Below are 22,835 nucleotides of genomic sequence, written 5' to 3'. Positions count from 1 at the left end.
GCTACAGAGCTCTGAGGAGAGGGTGCCAGCTGGCTGCTGCTGGTGTCTCTGAGGGGGCACAATGAGACTGGTTCTATGAGTGTTTGAAAAACTGCTAACTAAAATTAGTGCTGCTACGTGTGTGAACTGCCACAGTAGGGGTGAGAAACGTTAGAGTGATCCTGATGGGAACAGAAGCAAATAGGAAGGAACTCTCATCCCTTCCAGCTAGCCTTGCTGTCTCTAGCACCTCCTACTGGCAGAACCTAACAAAATTAGACAAAGTTGTGAACTGAAATCTAATTCACAAGGGCTAGATAGAGGAGCCCTGAGTCCTGGTGGCACAGTGGCTAAGAGCTCAGGCTGCTAACCAAATGGTTGGCAGTTTGAATCTACCTGCCACTCCCTGGAAACCTTATGGGGCAGTTCTACTCTGTCCTATAGGGTCGCTATATGAGTTGGAATTTACTCAACGGCAACAGGTTAGATATAGGAGGACCACACAATTTTAGCATCCAAACTAGACACTTTTTTAGAGTGGAAGAGGAGCTATTAGTTACACTAGGACAACAGATGTAACCTGGAACTGTGCAAGGCAAAGCATATGGTCATTCTATCTGTATACCCTTCTTTTAGGCAATGTAAGTGCTCTGGGCATCTTGCTCAATAAACAGCTAAAACGCTGGATAAATCAAAATCTTCCATAATTGCATCACTTAAATGGAAGTAAGGAATATGCTGACTCAGATAAATGACACAAAAAGTCCTGAGAGGTAAGGAAGAGCCAAAGCTTAGGCTTCTGAAACCTGGAGATCTTGATGATATTGAGCTTCTCCATCATCTCTTTCCACAAAGGGAGTTGATTTGATTCCCAAATATTCCATCCAGTGAGGTCCATGTATACAGTCATTGTTTATGTTGTTGAAAAAATGTATTTCCAATGAAAAAAATCATTGGGCTTGCAAAATCTTATCATGCAATCTCCCGTGTTGTTTCTGTCACCAAGGTCATATTTTCCAACTACCAATCATTCTTCGTTTCCAACTTTTGCATTCCAAAAAAAACCAATAACTATCAATGCATCTTGATAGCATTTTGGATCAATTTCAGACTGCAGAAGTTGGTAAAAATCTTCAGTTTCTTCATCTTTTGGCATCAGTGGTTGGTGTGTAAATTTGAACTAATATTCGTATTAACTGGTCTTCCTTGTAGGTGTATGGATATTATCCTATCACTGACAGAGCTGTATTTCAGGATAGATCTTGAAATGTTCTTTTTGATGATTAATGTGAAACCGTTCCTCTTCAATTTGTCATTTCTGACATAGTAGACCGTATGATTGTCTGATTCAAAAGGGCCAATACCCGTCCATTTCAGCTTACTAATGCTAAGGATATCGATCTTCAAGTGTTCCATTTCATTTTTGACAACCTTCAATTTTACTTGATTCATACGTCTTACATTCCATGTTCTGCATTATTATTAGTGCAGCTGTTTCGTCTCATTTTGAGTCTTGCCACATCAGCAAATGAAGGTCCCGAAACCTTTACTCCATGCGCACATTAAAGTCAAGTCTACTTTGAGAAGGCAGCTCTTCCTCAGTCATATTTTGAGTGCTTTCCAACCTGAGGGGCTCATCTTCTGGCACTATATCAGACAATGTTCTGCTGCTATCCATAAGGTTTTCATTGGCCAATTTTTTCAGAAGTAGACTTCCAGGCCCTTCTTCCGAGTCTTTCTTAGTCTGGAAGATTGACTGAAACCTGTCCACCATGGGTGACCCTGCTGGTATTTGAGTACTGGTGGCATAACTTCCTGCATCACAGCAACACGAAAGCCACCACAGTATGACAAACTGACAGATGAGTCAAGGTCAAAGTATGACTTCGAGTATATCCCACCTGAATTTAGAGACCATCTCAAGAATAGATTTGACACAATGAACACATGACTAAAGACCAGACGAGTTGTGGGATGACATCAAGGACATCATACGTGAGGAAAACAAAAATCATTAAAAAGACAGAAAAGAAAAAAAAGACCAAAATGGATGTCAGAAGAGACTCTGAAACTTGCTCTTGAACACACGGTAGCTAAAGCAAATGGAAGAAATGAAGAGGTAAAAGAACTTGGAACTGAAGATTTCAAAGGGCAGCTTGAGAAGACAAAGTAAAGTACTATAAGGAAATGTGCAAAGACCTGGAGTTAGAAAACCAAAAGGGAAGAACACGCTTGGCATTTCTAAAGCTGAAAGAACTGAAGAAAAAATTCAAGCCTCGAGCTGCAATATTGAGGGATTCTATGCACAAAAGATTGAATGACGCTGGAAGCATCAAGAGAAGATGGAAGGAATACACAGAGTCACTGTACCAAAAAGATTTGGTTGATGTTCAGCCATTTCAGGAGGTAGCACATGATCAAGAATCAATGATTTTGAAGGAGGAAGTCCAAGATGCACTGAAGGCACTGGTGAAAAACAAGGCTCCAGGAATTGACGGAATACCAACTGAGATGTTTCAACAAAAAATGCAGTGCTGGAAGTGCTCACTCATCTGTGCCAAGAAATTTGGAAGACAACTACCTGGCCAACCTACTGGAAGAGACCCGTATCTGTGCCCATTCCAAAGAAACGTGACCCAACAGAATGTGGAAATTATTGAAGAATATCATTAATATCACACAAGTAAAATTTTGCTGAAAATAATTCAAAAGCGGTTGCAGCAGTACGTTGATGTACATTGACAGGGAACTGCCAGAAATAGAAGCTCGATTAGGAACAGGATGTGGAACGAGGGATACCATTGCTAATGTCAAATGGATCTGAAAGCAGAGAATACCAGAAAGATGTTTACCTGTGTTTTATTGACTATACAAAGGCATTCGACCATGCGGATCATAACAAATTATGGATAACATTGAGAAAGAATGAGAATTCCAGAACATTTAATTGTGCTCATACGGAACCTGTATATAGACCAAGAGGCAATTATTCAAAGGGGATACTGCATGGTTTAAAATCAGGAAAGGTGTGTGTCAGGGTTGTATCTTTTCACCATACTTATTCAATCTGTGTGCTGAACAAACCTGGACTATATGAAGAAGAATGTGGCACCAAGATTGGAGGAAGACTCATTAACAACCTGCGACATGCAGATGACACAACCTTGCTTGCTGAAAAGTGAAGAAGACTTCAAGCACTTACTGATGAAGATCAAAGATTACAGCCTTTAGTATGGATTATACCTCAATATAAAGAAAAGCCCTCACAACTGGACCAATAAGCAACATCATGATAAACGGAGAAAAAAGACTGAAATTGTCAAGGATTGCATTTTACTTGGATCCACAGTCAACACCCATGGAAGCAGCAGTCGAGAAATCAAAAGACATATTGCATTGGGCAAATTTGCTGCAAAAGACCTCTTTAAAGTGTTAAAAAGCAAAGATGTCACTTTGAGCACTAAGGTACACCTGATCCAAGCCATGGTATTTTCAATTGTCTCATATGCTTTCAAAAGATAGACAATGACTAAGGAAGACCGAAGAAAAATTGATGCCTTTGAATTATGGTGTTGGTGAAGAATATTGAATATACCATATACTGCCAGACAAAGGAACAAATCTGTCTTGAAAAAAGGATGGCCAAATATTCCTTAGAATTGAGGATGGTGAGACTTTGTCTCACATACTTTGAATGTGTTATCAAGAGAGACCAGTCCCTGGAGAGGACATCATGCTTAGTGTCTTAGTTATCTAGTGCTGCTATAACAGAAATACCCCAAGTGGATGGCTTTAACAAACAGAAATGTATTCTCTCACAGTCTAGGAAGCTAGAAGTCCAAATTCAGGGAGCTAGCTCCAGGGGAAGGCTTTCTCTCTCTGTTGGTTCTTGGGGAAGGTCCTCGTCATCAATCTTCCCCTCGTCTAGTAGCTTCTCAGCATAGGGACCCCGAGTCCAAAGAATTTGCTCCACTCCTGGTGCCTCCTTCTTTGTGGCATGAGGTCCCCATCTCTGTTCACTTCTCTCTCCTTTTATCTCTTGTAAGATGAAAGGTGATGCAGGCCACACCCCAGGGAAACTCCCATTCCATTGGATCAGGGCTGTGACCTGAGTAAAGGTGTTGCATTCCACACTAATCCTCTTTAACATAACCTAATCTTGCCTCATTAACCACAGGCAGAGATTAGGATTTACAACAGAGGAAAATTACATCAGGTCACAAAATGGAGGACGGCCACACAATACTGGGAATTATGGCCTAGCCAAGTTGACACATATTTTTGGGGGACACGATTAAATCCATGACATGGTAGAGAGTCAGCAAAAAAGAGGAAGACCCTCAACAACATGGATTGATGCAGTGGCTGCAATGGGCTCAAACATGGCAACGATTGTGAAGATGGTGCAGGACCGGGCAGTGTTTCGTTTTGTTGACATGGGGTTGCTGTGAGTCAGAACCGACTCCATAGCACCTAACAACAAGATGTGCATGTAAACATGTGTATACCTCCATTCCTAGAGTATACCCTAGAGAAACTCTTGCACATGTATCCCAGAAGATACATGCCAGAATATTCATAGCAGTATTGTTCATAATAGGGAGAAAAGAAAAAAAAAAAAACTAGAAATAACCCTGATGCTCACCAACATTAAGATGGTTCAATTGTGGCGTATTCTTACAATACCAAGTATGAAAATATAGCATTGAAAATGAACGAACCTCAGCAATGAAAATGAATGAACCTCAGCAATATACATCAGCATAGATGAATCTCAAATATAATATTAAACAAAAGAATCAAGTCATAGAAGAATACATGCAGTATGAGTACATTTATATACGTTTTTGTTTTTTTTTTAAAGTATACATTTTTTTAAGGATACACACAGGCAAAAAAACTAAAATGAAAAGCTAGGGAATAATGCTCACAGAATTTGGAACAGCGGTTATCTCTGGGAAGGCTGGGTAACGAGGTATGACCAAGAGGGGGCAATTAGAGGGTTTCTGATGCACCTGGGAATACTCATTTTCCCAACCTGGGTAGTGGGTACGTGGGTGTTCATTTATTATCTTTCTTCAAAATGTACATTTTATACACTTTTATATTTCACAAAAAATAAAAACGAGGAATGATCCTTTTAGTCCTCTAATCCTTGGGATCTGCTGCTAGAATGCTGTGCTGTTTGCATTTTCAATGCCAGATTCCTTGGCCATATAATAAAAGGGGCCGGGGTTTTTCAGTAGTTCTTCAGGGCTGCCATACTCTATAATCTTCCCATTGTCTAGGACCATGACCCTGAAACAAGGAAGAAAGAAAAGTCTTAGAAAGTAGCATCTCAAATCACAGCATTTATAAGAATAACCAGGAAAGACCCATTGCACCCTGGTCAAAAAAGGGAGCCTATCTTCTCCAAATGGTTTTGTAAGATTACTGATGATGTGCCCATTTTGAATTGTAATGTCAGAGTTGGAAGAGACAGAAGGCTTCTAGTAATTTTATGGAGGCAGCAGCCGAGGCTTGGGAAACTTGAGAAGGTCTATTGTCCACACTTGCCACTAGTGGCTTTGGCTTCCATCTCCCCATACTCAGTTAATAAACCAGTTGCCATCAAGCTGATCCCAACTCATGGCACCCCCCATGTGTGTCAGAGTAAAACTGTGCTCCATAGGGTTTTCAACAGCTGATTTTTCCAAAGTAGATCACCAGGCATTTCTTCCTAGAAGACTCTGGGTGAACACAACATCCAGCCTTTCAGTTAGTAGTCTAGTGTGTTAACTGTTTGCACCACCCAGACACGCCACTCAGTTAATAATTACATATAATTTCCTATTTCATTTTTAAGGTAGTTCCCTTAACCCTGTTAGCTTTCATTAACTTTCGGTATAATTTTTGACAAATTACTTGACATCTCTAGGCCTCAGTTTCTTCATCAGTAAAATTAGGTGGTTAAAGCTTATGCTGTAAGGATCTCATAGCTGACACTATTACTGCTGACAAAGGGTTAAACCATGTCTATTGAGCTCTGTCCCACCCTTCACTCACTTATCGCTGTCCATGATGGTGTGCAGCCTGTGGGCAATGGTGATAACTGTGCATTGGGAGAACTCATTTTTGATGGTCATCTGAATGAGGTGATCTGTCTCTAGATCCACCGCAGCAGTGGCCTCGTCCATGATCAGAATCTTGGATTTCCGCAGCAGAGCCCTGCCCAGGCACAGTAGCTGCCGCTGCCCTATGCTGGAAACCAATAATGGAAACCAAGCGTTAGACCAAGGAGTAACCTGGGCTTGTGGATGGGGGACACTTCTCATGTTCCAGATCAGATTTTCCAAACCCCTACTCCTAAATTCCCCCAGAATGCCTTAGCCACTTCAATTTCATTGTCACAGGCAATGTTTTCCAAACTTCCCCAATTAGAAGACTCACCACAGTCACTTAATAAAAAATTCAGATTTCTGGGTCTCAGTCTCAACTGGGAAGGAGCCTAGGAGTGAGTATTTTTAATAAGCACCCCCAAGAGATTTTCATGTTCAAACAAGTTTGGAAAACACTGGCCCAGGAACAGTACTTTGCATTTGGCTACAGTGATATTCCAGTACATCAACCACAGCTCCAGAAACAACATTAATGCCACTAGGTTCACTTTAGTAGTATCTGACAGCGTTACCCTGACACCATTAATACAGACTGATACCACACCAGAATGCCCCAGTGGCATTTCATAGTGGCCTTTGCAAATCCATTTGTTATTTTAATGTGTGATTCTAGTTTCAAGGCTAATTATTTGTTTAAAGCCTTCTGCCTTGATTAGAGATGAAGCTATCTAATGAACACGGTGTCTTGGTGTGAGATGCAATGTATGTGAAATTTGAATATGCTTGTAAAATGCAAATAGCTTTAATTTGCTAAAAGCCCCTAATGAAGGTTGGACCTCTTACTTACATAAAGAAGCTTTGGGAAATGATGTGAAGGAAGTACTCAGGAATTTGCTAATTGCTCTTTCCTGCTGTGACCATTAGAAAGCATATTAAACGGGGTGGCTAGACTAAAGTTCTGTAATTCTCTGTAAGAAAAATTCTGCAGGAGATGAGAAGTGATCCAAGATGAACCTCCACTTTCTCTCTGTAATGTAGGAAGACGGACACTGCAAAACTACTTAGTGAACTTTACCCAGCTCCTACATCGGTCGCTGGACTTCACGGTGATAGGCTGTTACTGAGACACTGGCTTGGCTTTTCAGTGGCTGTCTCTCTCTCCAGGCTAATGACCCAGCACTTATCAGAGAAATCTAAGTTTCAACCTCCCAAACCAGGTCTGAACCCCAGGTCTGAAATGAAGGCACTGGCAGTATCATTTAAGAGTCTCCCAGCACGGACAAGGGAGGTGTGGTGAGCTTTTTGTTCTTACGAACCAGGTCCGTCTTCTCCATTACACTGTAAGTGTTATCTGTGTCATTTGCCTCTGTACCTCCAGTGCCTGGCACATAGTAGGTGTTCAATATAGATTTATTGACTGAATGTTTGAATAGTTTCTTTTTCACAGGCCCAAAGACCTTAGGGCCCACTAGTTCCTAGATTTGTCATTGAGGGAAAACAAAAATGATGGCAGTATACACCACAGCTTACTGGTGTTCCCTAGGGCTGCACACTGAAATCGCCTGGGTCCCTGGTTCCACTGGTCTGGTGTACACCTGGGCATTGCGAGTTTTTACGGCTTCTCAGGTGATTCTAGTGTGCAGCCTAGCTAAGAATCAACACTCCAGGCAGCACTTCTCAAACTGTAATGTGCACACAAATCACAGGATCTCTCGCTACAGTGCAGACTCTGATTACGCAGCTTAGGGCCTGAGAGTCTGCATTTATAACAAGCTCCCTGGTGAAGCCAATGCCGCTGGTCCACTAACTGAGCTACTGAGCCCTCCCTTTCTTCCTGAGCTTCAACTGCTAATGGTCCATCCTCTGTTCGCCATTGCTGAGTGGCACCTGGAAGTCAAGCAAGACCCTTCCATGAGCAGCCGGCTTTGGCTGAGGGCTGACTGCAGTGTGTGAAGGTAAAAACCAAACTGTTGTAGGGAAAATGCCAGGCCAACTCATTAACCGACAGGTAAACACATAGTGAAGGCTAGAAGTATGATGTGTCACCTATGTTTAAAAATGCTTTGAAAAGGTAAAAAGGACTGTGACTCAAGAGTCATTGTGCTGATTTAACATGTTTCAACACTCCCCAAGGACTTTGCAGAAACTACTTTCCCTGTCATCTGCACAGCCTTTAGGTCAGTGATTCTCAGACTCCATGCTTATAACAATCCCCTGGAGATCTTTTCAAACTCCCCAGACCCAGGCTGCACCTCATATCAATTAAATCAGACTCTCTGAGGGTTGGACCAGGCATCGGGATTGTTTTAATCCAGACTCTAGTGTGCAGCCAAGTTGAAAACCTCTGCTTTCTATGATTCTCCACAACAGCATGATCTGTAAATCCACATGGCATAATGTCACAGGAACTGGTTTTAAATGTACAAGGTACATTTAAAAAGAAAGGCTTTCAAGATTTTCAAAGCACTTTCACATCTATTTTATCATTTTCAGCTTCACAATTGTTTCATTTTACACATTAGGAAATAGACCAGGATAGCTGAAATTCTATGAAGCAAGGTGTCGCCTAGCACAAGGAATATGAGGAGTGGTCCCCTCACATCCTCTCACGGCCTGTGAGGGACATGGGTTATGAAGCATTACCTAAGGTTGTCACCAGCTTCTGTCACCTCATGGGACAAGCCGAGCTGCAGACCCGCCACAAAGGATTTTAGATGAGCCAGCTCCAGGGCCTTCCAAATCTCCTCATCTGAGTAGCTGTTGAAAGGGTCCAGATTCATCCTCAGGGTTCCAGAGAACAGGATGGGGTCCTGCAAGCCGAGAGATAAGGGTCTGTTGAGGCTAGTGTCAGAAAAGGAACTAGTAGTTCCTCGTGGCCAGGAGAAATGGTGGCTAGGACTGCCCAAGAGGGAAAGCTGGCTGGTAGTCAAACTTCTGCAAGGCTTCCCCACTGAGGGCTTGGAGTGGCTGCAATACCAGGAGCTAAGCACAGGATTAAGAGGAGTCCTTGCTGGTTTGTTTTTTGTTTTTTCATTCTGAGACTCATTCATGGATTTTCAAACCTTGCAAGTTTGAAAATCCTCTCTTAAGGGAGAGGAATGTCCCAAAGGCCTTGATGAAAACTCATGTTTGAAGGTGGAGGGATCAGGGGAGGGTAGAAAGGGAGAGCACAAACCGTTTAAGAAGAATGCATTATACTTCTGAAGAGGCTGGAAGAAAAAGTGTATCTGAGCAAACACGAGACAAACCCAAACTCCATCGCAACTCCAGAGAAGCAGCCAAGGGGAGTCTTTCTTGCTGATGCACTAACCGTTCCGCTTGCCGGTAGAAACCTGCAGCAAATCCCCTCCCCTATCTTTTAGCCACACCAAATGGGGAGGATAAAGCTTAACAGCTTAAAGCTTCAGCAGCAAAACTGCTAATGCTGATTGCAACGTCTTGCAAACAGCGATAGACTATAGAAATGCTAAATAATCATGTTTATGGGATTTCTGTTATGTTGCTGCCACCTACTGGTTAGATACTGGCAGTCACAAAAGCATATTACAAAAAATGCAAAACTTTTTTTAAGTTCTGGAAACAATGTGTCTTAGGGAACTGGCTTAGGTATCTTAGGTAGACTGCAGAAATGACAGTGCTAACTGAATATACATCAAGAAGAAAATGCCTACACATCCTGCAGAACAAGCTGTCCATGACTGCATGTGCCATAAGAAAGGTCTAGAGCTCACCTGGGGGATAATGGTCAATTTCTCTCGAAGGTCGTGGAGCCCAATGGAAGCAATATCTAATCCATCAATGGTGATGTGGCCTCCTGCAGCCTCTAGGATCCTGAAGAGGCAGTTTGTAAGGGATGATTTCCCAGCTCCTGTCCTGCCAACCACACCAATCTGTAAATACAGTTCCTTTGCATGTTAGCTCAACATGATTCTTGAAAAACAATTTATTTAGCCTGGGGCATTTATAATCACAGGTGGTAAGAGGCAGTGACTGGCTACTTCATCTTGAAGATGTTAAATTGACTTTGGTTTTGGTTTAAAAAAAAAAAAAAAAGCACAGATGTTAGAAAAAAATGACCCTCCCACCCTGCCTTGCTTGCTTGTTGAGAACTCCAGTGACTATTGGAAATGGACAACATGTTCTCTCAGCAGCATTGTTTTCCCCATTATTATTGGAAATTATGCATTTTTTAAAAAATCCTTGTTTAGAAGTGAGGAGAAAGTAAGAATCAGGTTTGATGTTAGCTGAGAGCCAGGCCTTGACCTGGACCACAACATCCTTTCCCAGACTTTCTTTGATCCTACATCAGACCCCAAGTCCTCAGAGAACAACAGCATCATAGGAAGGTGCAGGACTTTAAGCCCAGGAGGAGAACCAGACCATTCTCTCTCCAGGGGACAACCCTCTACACTGCTGTTCTCCACAGACTCCTTCCTGAGGCCCGGGTGCTCCTGGTTTCCTTCCTGACTTCCTCTCACATGCCATGGCCCTCAAGGAAATGAGCTCTGTCAACCGCAGAGGAAAGAGGTTGAGCTCAGCAGGGAGGTAAGGAGGGCAGAGCAGAAAGCTCCTTATAGCTGCAGTAGGTCTGTTTGGTCCCCTGTCAATATCCTGCTCTCTGGCCATGGCACTGTGTCCTTCCAGCTCTCCAGGGTAGAGAAGTGCCCTGACCCTCTAGTGTCATCCAAATGATGAAGGCCCAGAGCCCTGTTGCTCATCACCTCTGTGTCCAGCTTTGTTTTCTGATCACCTTCACAAGGACTCACACCCAGGTGTGGCTCCACCTACCTTCTCTGCACTCCTGATGTCACAAGTGATTCCTTTCAGTACCAGATCCAGCTCAGGTCGGTAGCGCACTTGGTAGTTGCTAAACTGGATCTCCCCGAGGCTGGGCCATCCTGCTGGAGGTCTCTTATCAGTCACCCAGGGTGCCTGGCAAGGAGAGAGGAGAAGTACAGCAACTCTGCTTTACACGGTGGCAACTCAGCCAAACAGTCCCCCTAAGACTCATGTCACAGCACAGGAAAAAGGCAGCACTGTGAGCATCTACCTTGAATAAAGTCCACTTGTACTTCCTGGAAGGTTCCTACCTTATTTAATTAAAGAATCCTCATCCCATGAGCTTGCTCCGTGAATCTCCAGAATGAAGCTACAATTTAACTTGGTGCATTCTAAGACCTGACTTCCTCCAATCTATTTCCTGTTCTAAGTTTGAAGAAATTAGGTCCTCTGAGTTAGAGCAAGAGCAAGGGAAACTTTAGGAGAACGTTTATCACCAATGTGAAATCTCTAGACAAGATGAAGATATTCTCTTGAAGGAGTTGTACCTTTTTTTGTCTTGTCCCTGGGTTTCCCTAATTCCTCCTCACCTCATTTTCCACTTTTATGTACTCATTTATTCTCTCAACAGCTACAATGTTGGTCTCCATTTCTGACGTCATCCTCACTAACCAATTCAGGGTTTGTGTGATCTACAAAAAAATCAGAAGACTGAAGTTCACCTTGGGCTTAGAAACCAACTCAACCAGTCAAACCACAGGTCAATCCCATGCCTATTTTGTATCCAGCACTGGGCTGGGCTCTGTGGGAGATTAAGTATAAAACAAGAGAGGAAATAAGACTAGTGCATCAAATGCCTGTTGAACAATTAGTGCTCAATTGTGTGGTGCTCTCGTGAAGGACAATATGCGCTTGGAATGGTTTGGAGCTAAAGCTGGGGTTGGGACAGGCTAGTTATCAGTGGAGTGGGACCAAAACTCAGGCCTCCTGCCTCTAGGCCTAGTGCTGCTTGTGGAGAGCAGAGAGGATGGCATTCTGCAAGTGGGGAAGAGCATGAGAAAAGACACAATAGGAAAAAGCCTTCCAAAGGGCCACCTCCCCTCTCTGCTCTCACTCAACAACAGCTTGATTGAGAACTAAGCCCTCAAGGTGGGCACATCTACATGGAGCCTTATCCTATTTCACCCTCATAAACTCTAGGTGTCTCCCTGCCATTACAAAGCTACATCTAATCCACCATTAAAGGGTTGTCATGATCCGGGCCAGTCTACACACCGGGAAATCTGTGGCTTACTAATATGCAAGCTTCTTTCAGGCAGAGACTCAGCACCTGGCACATATGCACAGAAAGTATTTGTCAAGCAAACGGTCATTAGAAGAGGGAGAGTACAGATTTCAGGGGATAGGATTGTGGGAACTAAGAGTAACCACTCTGTATAAGTGGAAGCATATGTAACTTGATATTTGAATGTTTTTGTTTTGGTTCAACCTAATAGTTCCTTGACTTATTGCCTCCTCTATCCTAAGTTAATTACCCTAGAAATGAGGTGGTGAAGGGGCAGTGGCACAAGGAACACAGTGACTCTGGTGAATAACAGTCCTTTTGGATGCCCTGGTATGATCATGTAGGGCCTTATTAACTCCTACTGAAGACAGGACTGTATAAATCTCACTTGCAGCTATGTAAACCTCCAACATATTAGTTCAAAAGGGTGTCATGAAAAATGGCCAAATGACTCATGATTGTTCATTCATTGAACAAATACTTATTGAAAATTTACTGTGGTGCTAGGTGATAGGAAATAAATAATGTCTAACTTTTCCCCTGGTCATGCTGGGGGTGCTGCAGTGAGAAGCATTATATAGTTTCATCAGATCCTATGTTTTTTAAGTTAAAATTAGCTCCAATTGTTCTGTGATCCAAGAAAAACAAACACAAAAGTTATTTGTTTAATAGACTTTCTGGTTATTGCTATATTCTGGAGAAGAAACTTACTCTCTTTCGACAAGGACAAGGCAAAAAGGCAGAGGCAGGGAGGTATTTGATTGAACTCTTTGAAATTGCCCTAAGTTCCAAGAGCAACAAAATTTATGTCCATTTTTCAGATGATGCTGATGCTTATTTAGAAAGGCTAAGGGGCATGTCTACAAGTTACACAATTACTAAGAGATGGAGCCAGGGTTTGAACTTTGGTCTCCCCCAGTCCCTCTGGATCTAGAAATGAATAAAGAGCACGGACTCCATCGTATACTCCAGACTCAATTTAAGAATAAGTATAACTGAACTCTCAACCTTCAGACTCACATTAAGTGCATTGGACAAAACAAAGCCCACAGTGTCCCCACTCAGAGTATCTCTATAAATAACCATCAACAGGGATGCAAAGAAGACTATCAGGCTTCCAACCAGCTCCAGTCGAAATGCAAGCCACCTGTGGGAAAACAGAGCCAGAGAGAGGGAGGTGTCACTGATCTTCAATTCCTCACCTTAGCCAGCACTTAGGCATTCATAGAACCTTTTCATAGGTCTTGAGTTGGCAGGGCTGTACTCTTAGAAGGTGCCTAGATTTGCCTATCCCATGTGTTCCTAGAGTCTTTTAAATTGGATTTTTAGAGAATAAATTGTATTTCAAAGATATTAGAAGAGTTGCTACACTAAAAGAATCCTATCGTGCAATGTCTCCAAAACTTATCAAATCATAAGAATCATCTGGGGCAATTGTTAAAAATACTTGTTACAAATGTATGTTAAAAAAATCCTGGACCCTGATGCTGCTTATGTACAACTGAAAACCTCATGGGATTTGGTTCCTTGGTTTGGAGGTTTAGGGTCATGGTTTCATGGGACATCCCAGTTAACTGGCCTAATAACGTGTTTAGTGCTTCTATTCTACCTCCTTGTTCTTTGCGTAGTGCCTGGAGTCTTAAAAGCTTGCAAGCAGCCATCCAAGGCACAATAATTGGTCTCTATTTCCCTGGAGCAACAGAGGAAGAAAGAGAGTCAGGAATAGGAAGAGGGTATGGAATGTGTGGCAAATTGCCTCTAAGAACAACTGCCTCCTTTGCCATGAGACCAGAAGAACTGGATGTGCCCGGCTACCATTACTAAACATTCTGATCGAAAATTCTGTAGAAGAATCCTGATCAAAAGGGGTGACATGCAGAACAGAATTTCAGATTCTCGTGGACTCCAGACTCCCTGGAGAAATGAAGGGTAGACGAACCCCTGAAACTATGGCCCTGAGATAATCTTTAAACCTTAAACCAAAAATATTCCTGAAGTCTTCTTAAAACCAAACAATAGTTTAACTAGTAAAAAATGTCTGCCTTGAGCATTATGCTCTTTTAAGAACTATCTATATGGGATCAAATTGATAACAGCAATGTGAAAGATTAAACAGGAACCTTAGGGGGCAGTGAATTTATATTAATGAGGGAGGAACAACTCAGAAAAGGAGGGTGAGAATGGTTACATAACTCAAAGAATGCCATCAATGTCACTAAATGGTACATGTAGAAACTGGGAGAAAAAAAACAGATTGGGAAACTACACAGACCAGAGGATGCTAAGGGGACATCACAACTAAATTCAATGTGGGATCTTGAAGAGATCCTGGATTTAATGTCCTTTTCTGTTCTGTCCTGGAACAGAAAAATGACATTAGTGAAAAAACTGGAGAATTTCAAAGCAAGTCTGGAGGTTAGTTAATAGTAATGTACCAGTGTTAGTTGCTTAGATTTAACAAATGTACCGTGAAAATGTAAGATATTAACAATGAGGGAAAAAAGGTCAAGGGTATATAAGAACTCTGACCTATATTTGCAACCTTTCTGTAAAATCGAAAATTATTCCAAAATAAAAAGTTTATTAAAAAAAAACAAACAAACAAACCCTGGACCCTTTCCCAGGAGATTCTGATTCAGTGGGCCTAGGATCGGGTTCAGGAATCTGCATTTTTTTTAATGATGTAGAAACTTTTTGAGGAACCTCCAAACTGTTTTCCACAGTGGTTGCACTATTTTACAGTCCCACCAACAATGGACAAACCAAAGTCAAATTAAACCCGTTGCTGTTGATTCCGACTCCAGCGACCCAATAGGACAGAGTAGAATTGCCCCATAGGGTTTCCAAGGCTGTAATCTTTACCGAAGCAGACTGCCACATCTTTCTCCCATGGAGTGGCTGGTGGGTTTGAGCTGTGGCAGAGTGCTTAACCACTGCACTACCAGGGCTCCTATAGCAATGGACAAGGGTTCCAGTTTCTCCACATCCCTGCCAACACTTGTTATTTTCTATTTTTTCTGATAATTGCCATCCTAGTGGCGGTGTAGTTGTAGCTCTTTGTGGCTTTGATTTGCATTTCTCTAATGACTAATGCAGTTTGTTCTACTGTGGGGGCTTGCATGTTACTGTGATGCTGGAAGTTATGCCACCAGTATTCAGATACCAGCAGGGTCACCATGGTGGACAGGTTTCAGCTGAGTTTCCAGACTAAGACAGACTACGAAGAAGGACCCAGTAGTCTACTTCTGAAAAGAATTAGCCAGTGAAAACATTATGAATAGCAGCAGAACACTGTCTGATATAGTGCCAGAAGATGAGCCCCTCAGGCTGGAAGGCACTCAAAAGACAACTGGGGAAGAGCTGTCACCTCAAAGTAGAGTCGACCTTAATGACGTGGATGGAGTCAAGCTTTTGGGACCTTCATCTGCTGATGTGGCATGATTCAAAATGAGAAGAAACAGCTGCAAACATCCATTAATAATCAGAACGTGGAATGTATGAAGTATGAATCTAGGAAAATTGGAAATCGTCAAAAGTGAAATGGAACACATAAACATCAATATCCTAGGCATTAGTGAGCTGAAATGGACTGGTATTGGCCATTTTGAATTGGACAACCATATGGTCTACTATGCCGGAAATGACAACTTGAAGAGGAATGGTATTGCATTCATCATCAAAAAAACATTTCAACAGCTATCCTGAAGTACAACGCTACCAGTGATAGGATAATATCCATATGTCTACAAGGAAGACCACTTAATGTGACTATTATTCAAATTTACATACCAACCACTAAGGCCAAAGTTGAAGAGATTGAAGATTTTTACCAACTTCTGCAGTCTGAAATTGATTGAACACGCAATCAGGATGCATTGATAATTACTGGTGATTGGAATGCGAAAGTTGGAAACAAGGAAGAGGGAACAATGGTTGGAAAATAAGGCCTTGGTGATAGAAATAATGCCAGAGATCGCATGATAGAATTTTGCAAGACCAATGACTTCTTCACTGCAAATACCTTTTTTCACCAACATAAACGGCGACTATACACATGGACCTTGCCAGATGGAATACACAGGAATCAAATTGACTACATCTGTGGAAAGAGATGACAGAAAAGCTCAATATCATCAGTCAGAACAAGGCCAGGGGCTGATTGTGGAACAGACCATCAACTGCTCATATGCAAGCTCAAGTTGAAACTGCAGAAAATTAGAACAAGTCCACGAGAGCAAAAGTACAACCTTGAGTATATCCCACCATCTCGAGAATAGATTTTACGAGTTGAACACTAATGACCGAAGACCACATGAGTTGTGGAATGACATCAAGCACATCACACATGAAGCAAGAGATCATTAAAAAGATAGGAAAGAAAGAAAAGACCAAAATGGATGTCAGAAGAGACTCTTGAACATCAAGTAGCTAAAGCAAAAGGAAGAAATGACAAAGTAAAAGAACTGAACAGAAGATTTCAAAGTGCAGCTCGAGAAGACAAAGTAAAGTATTACAATGACACATGCAAAGAGCTGGAGATAGAAAACCAAAGGGGAAGAACATGCTCGGCATTCCTCAAGCTGAAAGAACTGAAGAAAAAAATTCAAGCCTTGAGTTGCAATAGTGAAGGATTCTACGGGGAAAAATACTAAACGATGCAGGAAGCATCTAAAGAAGATGGAAGGAATACAGAGTCATTATACCAAAAAGAACTGGTCGATGTTCAACCATTTCAAGAGGTAGCATATGAACAGGAACTGATGGTATTGAAGGAAGCAGTCCAAGCTGCACTGAAGGCATTGGCGAAAAACAAGTCTCCAGGAATTGACAGGCTATCAATTGAGATGTTTTAACAAACGGATGCAGCACTGGAAGTGCTCACTCATCTATGCCAAGAAATTTGGAAAACAGCTACCTGGCCAACCGACTGGAAGAGATCCATATTTATGCCTATTCCCAAGAAAGGTGATCCAACCAAATGTGGGAATTATCGAACAATATCATTAATATCGCACGCAAGTAAAATTTTGCTGAAGATTATTCAAAAGTGGCTGCAGCAGTATGTCAACAGGGAACTGCCAGAAATTCAGGCCAGATTCAGAAAAAGACATGGAACCAGGGATATTATTACTGATACCAGATGGATCCTGGCTGAAAGCAGAGAATACCAGAAAGATGTTTACCTTTGTTTTACTGACTATGCAAAGGCATTCGATTGGGTGGATCATAACAAATTATGGATAACAAATTGGGAAGATTGGGAATTCCAGAACACTTAATTGTGCTCATGAGGAACCTGTACACAGATTAAGAGGCAGTTGTTTGGACATAACAAGGGGATACTGCATGGTTTAAAGTCAGGAAAGGTGCGTATCAGGGTTGCATCCTTTCACCATACCTATTCATTCCGTATGCTGAGCAAATAATCTGAGAAGCTGGACTATATGAAGAACTCAGCATCAGGACTGGAGAAAGACTCATTAACAACCTTCATTATGCAGAGGACACAACCTTGCTTGCTGAAAGTGAAGAGGACTTGAAGCACTTACTGGTGAAGATCAAAGACCACAGCCTTCAGTATAGATTACACCTCAACATGAAGAAAACCAAATGCTTACAACTGGACAAATAAGCAACATCATGATAAACAGAGAAAATATTGAAGTTGTCAAGGATTTCATTTTACTTGGATCCACAATCAACACCCATGGAAGCAGCAGACAGGAAATCAAAAGACGCATTGCATTGGGCAAATCTGCTGAAAAAGACCTCTCTAAAGTGTTGAAAAGCAACGATGTCACCTTGAAGACTAAGGTGCGCCTGACCCAAGCCATGGTATTTTCAATCGCATCATATGCATATGAAAGCTGGACAATGAATAAGGAAAACCGAAGAAGAATTGAAGCCTTTGAATTGTGGTGCTGGTGAATAATATTGACTATACCATGGACTGCCAAAAGAATGAACAAATCTGCCTTGGAAGAAGTACAACCAGAATGCTCCTTAGAAGGAAGGATGGCGAGACTACGTCTTACATACTTTGGACATGTTGTCAGGAGGGATCAGTCCCTGGAGAAGGACATCATGCTCGGTAAAGTACAGGGTCAGCGAAAAAGAGGAGGAAGACGCTCAATGAGATTGACTGACACAGTGGCTGCAACAATGGGCTGAAGCATAACAACGATTGTGAGCATGGTGCAGGACGGGCAGTGTTTTTATTCTGTGGTGCACAGGGTCGCTATGAGTCAGAACCAACTTGATGGCACCTAACAACAACACAGCAATGACTAATGATGTTGAGCATCTTTTCATGTGCTCATTTGCTATTTGTGTATCTCCTTTGGAGAAATGTCTATTCAAATCTTTTGCCCATTTTTTTATTGGGTTGTTTGTCTTATTGTTGTAGGAATTCTTTATATATTTTGGATATTAAACCCTTATCAGATATATGGTTCCCAAATATTTTCTATCATTCTGCAGGTTGCGTCTTCACTTTCTTGATAAGCTGCTTTGACGTACAAAAACTTAATTTTGATGAAGTCCAATTTATCTATTTTTTCTTTTGATATTTGTGCTTTTGGTGTCATATATAATAATACATCGTCAAACACTAGGTCTTGAAGCTTTACTGTTACGTTTTCTTCTAAGAGTTTGATGGTTTTAGGCCATTGATGCATTTTGAGTTAATTTCCCTAAGTGGTATGAGGTACAGGTCCAACTTCATTCTTTTGCATGTGGAAATCAGTTGTCCCACCACCATTTATTGGAGAGATCCTTCTTTTCCCATTGAATGGACCTGGCACCCTTGTTGAAAGTCAACTGACCAAGATGTTTCTCTCTGGATTCTCAATTCTATTTATTCCATTGGTGTGTATGTCCATTCTTGTACTACTACCACACTGTTTTGTTTTGATTACTATGGCTTTATCTTATGCTTTAAAAGTGGGATGTGTGAGTCCTCCTATTTAGCTCTTATTTTTCAAGGTTGTTTTGTTTACTTGGGGACCTTTGCAATTCCATATGAATTTGAGGATATAATTTGCATTTTTAACAAATGCTCTAAGTGATTCTTTCGATCAAGCAGGTTTGGGAAGCAATGCCATAGTGAATCCATATGTAAGGTTAAAAAGTAAGCACTATAGAAAGGTTTAATGTACGCTGTCTGAACTTATTATTAAAGAAAAAAAGGGGAAATAAGCTGGAGGAGGAGGGAAGTTAGGTGTTCACTGAACACAGGGAAATGCATTTAGACTCTGTAGGGAACTTGAGAGTATATAGATGGAAGTTGATTATAAAAATTGAATTTACCAAATAAAATGTATTTAAATATTTACACCAATAATTCTAACATGTGTACATAGAAATATGTTAAATATTTCTGGTGGGGTCCTATAGGATCAACTTAGATGCCCATTTCCTTCTTGGAAAGTCTCTAAGTAAAATATCTTTACCATCAATCTCTTGACCTCTCTATGTTCCAAATAATACTAAGCATTGTTGATCTACCCTTAGCATGTCAAGACACCTTGGGAACCACTCAAGAATTTCCACTTTCCTGAAAAAGACCTCCCTCCTTCAAGGATATACTGCTGCTTTCTGGGGTCTGGTGATGCCAGATGAATCATGCTCATCCTGTTCATGGGTTCACCTCCCAGGACATGAGCTTTCCATTTCTGTCATCATTGCTTTGTTCGGTTTTACCTAAAAATTCCCAACTCTCCTCCCTCCAAACTCTGTTTCTTTCACCATCCTAAAAAGAATAGCATTTCTATGGAGAATCTCACATCCATCCTCAAGGAAGAAAACAGAGAGCACCCAGGTCACCTATACTAGCATGGTACCTGAGTTACAAAATGCTCACAAATCTCATTTTACTTCCACAATAACCTTGTGAAATAGGTTGCATTCTACCCATTGTAAATTCAAAGAAAATGAGAATTTCCTTAGAAACATCAAGTCAATTCAATAGCTGGTAGGTGGCAGAGTTGGCACAAGAACTCAGGTTTCTGACTCCAAGTCATGCTTCTTCTCTCTACTTAAATAACATGACAGGAGTGTGGGCCAGAGTGACTTCACATCTGCTGGCCACACCTGCCCAGCCGTGCTAATGTCAAACATACAGAACCGCAAAGCATACATTTGGGTAAAAACCTAGGAACAGCCTCACCTGTTGGAGACAATCCAGGAAAAGACACATTTCTGGTTGGTGTCAACCCCCACCTCATTGAGTTTTAGAAATCGCTGCTGGTGCCCTAAGGCACGAATAACAGGCAAACCTGACACAGTCTCACTGAAGTGAGTGTAAATTGGGGACCTAGTGACAGAGTCCAGACGTCTCAGCTGGCGGGAAGTAGCCACATAAAATGTCTGGCAACAAAAAGTAAACAGTTAGTCACACAATCATGTTGCATATTATAAAAAGATCACAGCTCTACATTTTCCTGGCCATGAGCCAATGTTCTTCACCTTGATGGCCACAGCCTACATCTGAACAGGACAGAAGCCTCCAATCTCATCCATGGCCAGAGGAATGGGGAGAAGGCCCAGAGGAGGAGAATAATGAGAACACCTGGGGTTCGTGGGGAACAGATGAGGACAAAATTGAGACTATAAATTGCCAAACCAAGTGAGGAAGTTTGTTGGCATAATCCACATTTTCCCCAAGAATTTACATATATTCTTCAAATGAGAGTTTCTCTACTGGTTAGAGAAGTGGTCTCCAAAAGGATTCTGAGAGGCATCTGGGACCAGAGAAGTGTGGAAATTGGGGATGGGTAGGAAATGACCAGAGAAAGGTATACTGAGGTTTAGGTAAAAATTGAAGCATAGAGTCAGTTAAGTGACCAAAACTTTGCCTCAGTGGTGTGTGAAGGGAAGGATAGTTTTGGAGGATGTGGAATGTTGAGGGTCTAAGAACTGAAACTGGATGTAATAGAGAATGCAGGCAGAATCTCTCAGATATGAGGCATGAAGGGTGAGGTATGGTAGAATGGGTTAGTAGTGCTACTAGATTTTGTGGGATTTGTTGAAACCAGGGAAGGGCTAGGCATTTAAGAGTCAGAATGCAAAATGTTATACCTGGAAGTTCCTTCAAATATCCTGCTTCTTGTTTGTTGGTTTGTTAATAATAGTCAAAAGGCTGTTACTATCAGTGTACCTGACAGACTCAACACAAATACCAGGAGGTGCCATCTTACCACAGGCCACAGGCTGCCCCCTTGCCTACAGGGTCTTTGGAATTGTTTTCTTTTGGTGAACACAAAGGTAGCTGGTTGGACAAGAGTCCTCTCTACAGCTTCCCTCCCGCTTTCATCCATTTTTATTATGGGCACAGAGTCCCCTCTACTTGCTTTAGCTTTTCTGTGAGGCTTAGCTCTCAAACTACCTGTGGTCTCATGAACATAGTACAATTATGCCTAATGCATCCACAGACATCCCAGTGAGACTAGAACTTCCCTAAAGTTAAAAGAGATCTAGCTCCTGCTGAGAGACATCTCCAAGGAGATATGCCTATTTCAAAGCCAACAGAAGAAGCAGCCGTAGCACAACTCTTCTAGAAGCAACCAATTGCTCAACCATTTTGGGGAGTCTCATGGCGCTCCAAGACTTTGTCCAGGGCCAACTTCAAAGTAATCTCAGATCCAGACATAAATTGGTTCCACTTGTAAGGTCTCCAGCTTCTAGGGGTGGGGGGCAGCAGTGAACATGATAGTTTCTATAAACTGTACACTAATCAGCAGTGGCACTCCAGCTTCGGCCAGTGGTCTGTGGACTCTTTGGTATATCAAAATGACTAAACAGTAAAGATGCTATAGGGGAGTGAGTGATAAGCAAAAGAGAAAATTCTTAGGAAGAAGCCCGAGCTTTTATAAGGAGAGAGGTAGAAAGGCCTAGCCATTTTCAAACCTACCTGAATAGACACATAAATGATGGCGAGAGGAATGATGACGACGGTGAAGATTGGGGTGGCCATGCAGATCATGACAAGAGTGCTGATGATCCCTAGAAGGCATACAATCCAGCTCCGCAAGGTAACAGGGAGGGTCTCATCTACTGTGGAAATGTCCTAAGAATATACAGGAGAGATGGTGTACCAATGAATTCCTAAGACATTTTACATCTTCTCAATTCCAGCAGGTCCTCTCTGTTCCCAGTGACTCTCTCATTCAATTGTCTCATGATATTCATTTGCACTATACTGTACTGCTCACCAATAATCAATTTCATTTGTATAATTTTGTCACCATTCTAAATCCTTCCAAACAGATATGGCAGTCATCCTTCACCTTTTTCAATTGACTTGGCAAAGATTTTCACTCTTCTCAGTGAAATTTCCCTTTGTCAAACTTATGAAACTATTACTAACCATTGTAAGCTAATAGATCCTTAAGGTAAATTCTTCTCCCATCACAAAGCCAGTTCAGTTATCCTAACTTTACACAGGTCCTGATTTCACTGAGTATCTAGCACAGCCTGGCATGTAACAGATATTCAGAAAATACTGGTTTGGAGGCTCCAGTAAATAAGCCCTGTCACCCATCCTTGAGTGAAGAACCATCTTCTACCTAGGAAGATGTTCCCTCTGCCATGCATAGAGCTTCAAGGGGAAGGGGATGTGGGGGTCGAATGTGATCCCTGTCTGGCTAGTGTTCTAACGAACGAACCCAGAGGTGACAGGTGGGTCTTACCACCAT

General features: G+C 41.8%; 1 protein-coding gene across 1 annotated transcript in view; it reads right to left on the bottom strand.

Annotated features, from left to right (window-relative positions):
* Window positions 1-4,705: 4,705 nt before the first annotated feature.
* ABCC2 (ATP binding cassette subfamily C member 2) overlaps window positions 4,706-22,835 on the bottom strand; it is a 66,960-nt gene continuing 48,830 nt past the window's right edge. Inside the window, exons 24-32 of the mRNA XM_004370024.2 lie at window positions 22,052-22,207; window positions 20,309-20,508; window positions 13,162-13,288; window positions 11,447-11,548; window positions 10,866-11,009; window positions 9,809-9,967; window positions 8,721-8,887; window positions 6,025-6,219; window positions 4,706-5,277 (exon numbers count right to left, since the gene is read on the bottom strand). Of these exons, the coding sequence (XP_004370081.1) occupies window positions 5,148-5,277; window positions 6,025-6,219; window positions 8,721-8,887; window positions 9,809-9,967; window positions 10,866-11,009; window positions 11,447-11,548; window positions 13,162-13,288; window positions 20,309-20,508; window positions 22,052-22,207 (1,380 nt within the window). The 3' untranslated portion in view covers window positions 4,706-5,147. The remainder of the gene's footprint in view (window positions 5,278-6,024; window positions 6,220-8,720; window positions 8,888-9,808; window positions 9,968-10,865; window positions 11,010-11,446; window positions 11,549-13,161; window positions 13,289-20,308; window positions 20,509-22,051; window positions 22,208-22,835) is intronic.

The sequence above is a fragment of the Trichechus manatus genome, unplaced genomic scaffold, assembly GCF_000243295.1.
Source record: "Trichechus manatus latirostris isolate Lorelei unplaced genomic scaffold, TriManLat1.0 scaffold00007, whole genome shotgun sequence".
Taxonomy (NCBI): domain Eukaryota; kingdom Metazoa; phylum Chordata; class Mammalia; order Sirenia; family Trichechidae; genus Trichechus; species Trichechus manatus.
Note: the sequence above shows the minus strand (reverse complement) of the source record. Positions and strands in the feature narration are given on the sequence as shown.